General features: G+C 38.9%; 1 protein-coding gene across 1 annotated transcript in view; it reads right to left on the bottom strand.

Annotated features, from left to right (window-relative positions):
• Nucleotides 1-2288, bottom strand: part of Lrch2 (leucine-rich repeats and calponin homology (CH) domain containing 2) — a gene marked incomplete in the record, with an annotated part of 109101 nt that extends 106813 nt beyond the window's left edge. The window contains 2 exon segments of the mRNA XM_013504515.1: nucleotides 3-475; nucleotides 2284-2288. Of these exon segments, the coding sequence (XP_013359969.1) occupies nucleotides 3-475; nucleotides 2284-2288 (478 nt within the window).
• Nucleotides 2289-2640: the final 352 nt, after the last annotated feature.

The following is a 2640-nucleotide window of genomic DNA, read 5'->3' as shown; positions in this document are numbered from 1 at the left end:
GCCGCCGCCGCCGCCTCCCGCTCCGGCCCCGCCGCCTCCTCCTCCTCCGGCAGCGCCGCCGCCGCCGCCGCTACTTCCACCTCCACCGCAACCGCCGCCCCCACTGTTACCACCACCTCCCTGACTCGCCGCCATGTTCCTGGGAGAGAGAATAGCCCCCGACAATACTCTCCGCCGGTGCCGCGAGTGGAGGGGTTCTTCGGGCGCATGCGCAGACTGGGGGCGGGTGGAGGGGCGAGGTAGTGGGTGGGAAGGAACCAGTGGGCGGGCTGCGAGGAGGTGTTGAATTGGGAAGAGACGTTGTTCGAAAGGGTACAACATTTCCTTTAAAAAAAAAAAAAAAGTGACCAGACGGAGGATGCGAAGTCCCGGTTCCACTACTTTGGGTACCAAAATCTTGCGAAGCGACGCCAAGCTGACGGTAGGTCGTCTGGGCGATTGTTCCCAAATCTCTTCTTGTTTCGCCGTTTTCGTTCTGCAAAGCAAAAACAAATATATGGAAGGAATTCGTTTCAGAATATATAAAAACAGCTTTTCGAAGAACTGTGAGGCAGCTTGCTGAGAAGCTTATTGCAAATGCCTCAGGAACAGAGAGAAACTCTGGGGAGTCACTTGGGAAGGGAAATTAGTGCGGTATCAAGTTTTAGGCGTACATGAATTTTGCTGTCGTTTAGCATTCCAAAGTAGGAAAAGACTAGATGTTTTCAAGGAAGCCTCTCCTTAGACTGTGTCATGAGTTTCAGCCAAACTGCTGGCTTCCAAAACTTGGAAGAGTCCTCCACATTCTGTTCTATCACTCTTTGAACTGTGCCAAGAGCTCCAGAATATATCTCCAGTTTCTTTTCATCATGTCAGTATTGGATGATGAAAAACGCTTTGATCGTCAGTCTTAAAGGTTACTTGTGAAATAAAGGTTTTGATTTAAATTAAATGCTGAAGATTTAATGTTGAGTGTGTGAAATCAGTCTTGGATTTTAGTTCAGTTGTTCATACCTGAAAACATATGTGATGTAGAGGACAAAGAGATGGAAGTTCACAGTCCTTTATCAGGCATTCAAGGCCTCCAAAATCCAACCCCAAGCTACTTAGTCGGGTTTATCAGCCAGTTCTTTAGACTACCACTCTTCTGCCCGTCTCAGAGCTCCACTCTTAGTCACACTCGTTCAAGTCTTTCATTAATATTCAGTAAGTTACTTAAAAATATCAGAAGGGCTGGGTGTATTCATTTATTATAAATTTCAATATCCTATCTATGTATCTTTTCAACATCTTTTTGAACGTGAGCAATGTGTCAACAGTCTAATTTTCTTAAGGAAATCACTGGCACACAAAAATTTATTTGCCATAAACTATACTTTGTGAAAGAACACTGGAAAAAATTGCAACTTGTCTAAATTGCTTTGTGGCCATATTGGTTAATTAAAATGATTATGCTGTGAGAAATTCCATTCACCATATTCATGAGCCACAGAAGAGCAGAAGTGAGAATCATTTTATACAACGAGTTAGCAAGTGAAAATAAATTACTAAAACCTACTGGTGTGAGGAGGGAATGTACCTTATAGCTCACCTCTTTTATATCTCATACAAAATCAAGTACTCATTGAGAACTTCTTAAGAGGAGAAAAAGAGAAATTTAATTTATTAGGGAAAATATGTGAAAAGGAAATATTTTAATAATGAGCCAGGGGCTGAAGGTGTAGCTCAGTAGTAGAGTACTTGCCTAGTATGAGTGATGTTATGGGTTCAATCTTCAGTACTGCGAATATAAGAAAGATAATAACTAGCCAGTGAGAAGACATCCTGAGAGTCAGCATACTTGTTAAGTGAAGAAAGGCCATGTGTAAGCAAGAAATAAAATAATCTTTGAAAGAATTGAAAGCCAGTCTAAGGAAGAAAAATGGAAAGCCTACAAAGTAATCTAGATATGCATGAAAATCAGGCACAATAACACTTTGTAGAACTCTTTAGCAAAGATGCCAAGGTCAAAAGAACTAAAAGATTTAGAAGAAAGGGCATGAAGTTTAGAAAGTTGTTGCAGCCCTGTAGCTTTCTCTGTGATATTTGGAAAAATGACTTAAAATTTCTGTACTTCAATGTCCATAGGTAACACTGGAAAATAACAGTAATACTCAATAATAATAATGTTTAAATAGTACTTACTATTTGCCAGGAACTCTTCTAATTATATTAAGTATATTATATCACTTGATCTTCTTAATATTCCTATAATATAGGTACTATTATTCTTATATTTTATAGATGAGGGAAAATAGTACATACCTCATATAAGATTGTTGTAAGTATAAATAAGGTCACCTATCTAAAGTGATATGCACAATATTTGGCATTCATTCATTTCATAAGCATTTATTGAGCAATTACGCTGTGTAAGAAAGTGTTCTCCATGTAACTAGTATGATATAACATTAGGTACTTAATAAATGTTAATCTCTTTTCTCTCAAAAAATAAAATAAAACATAAAATGTCAGAAGTGAATTCCTTGATAATTGTGAGTAAAGAGCTATCTGACATATTACATAAATCCTTTTCTTCTGTCTGTATGAGAGGATATTTTATGGTGATTACCCCTTTAATATTATCCCTGAAATGATACATTGCTGATTGGTTAAATTAGG

This window comes from Chinchilla lanigera, unplaced genomic scaffold, assembly GCF_000276665.1.
Source record: "Chinchilla lanigera isolate Chin_1 unplaced genomic scaffold, ChiLan1.0 scaffold00089, whole genome shotgun sequence".
NCBI lineage: Eukaryota > Metazoa > Chordata > Mammalia > Rodentia > Chinchillidae > Chinchilla > Chinchilla lanigera.
This window is presented reverse-complemented; position numbering and strand designations above follow the sequence as displayed.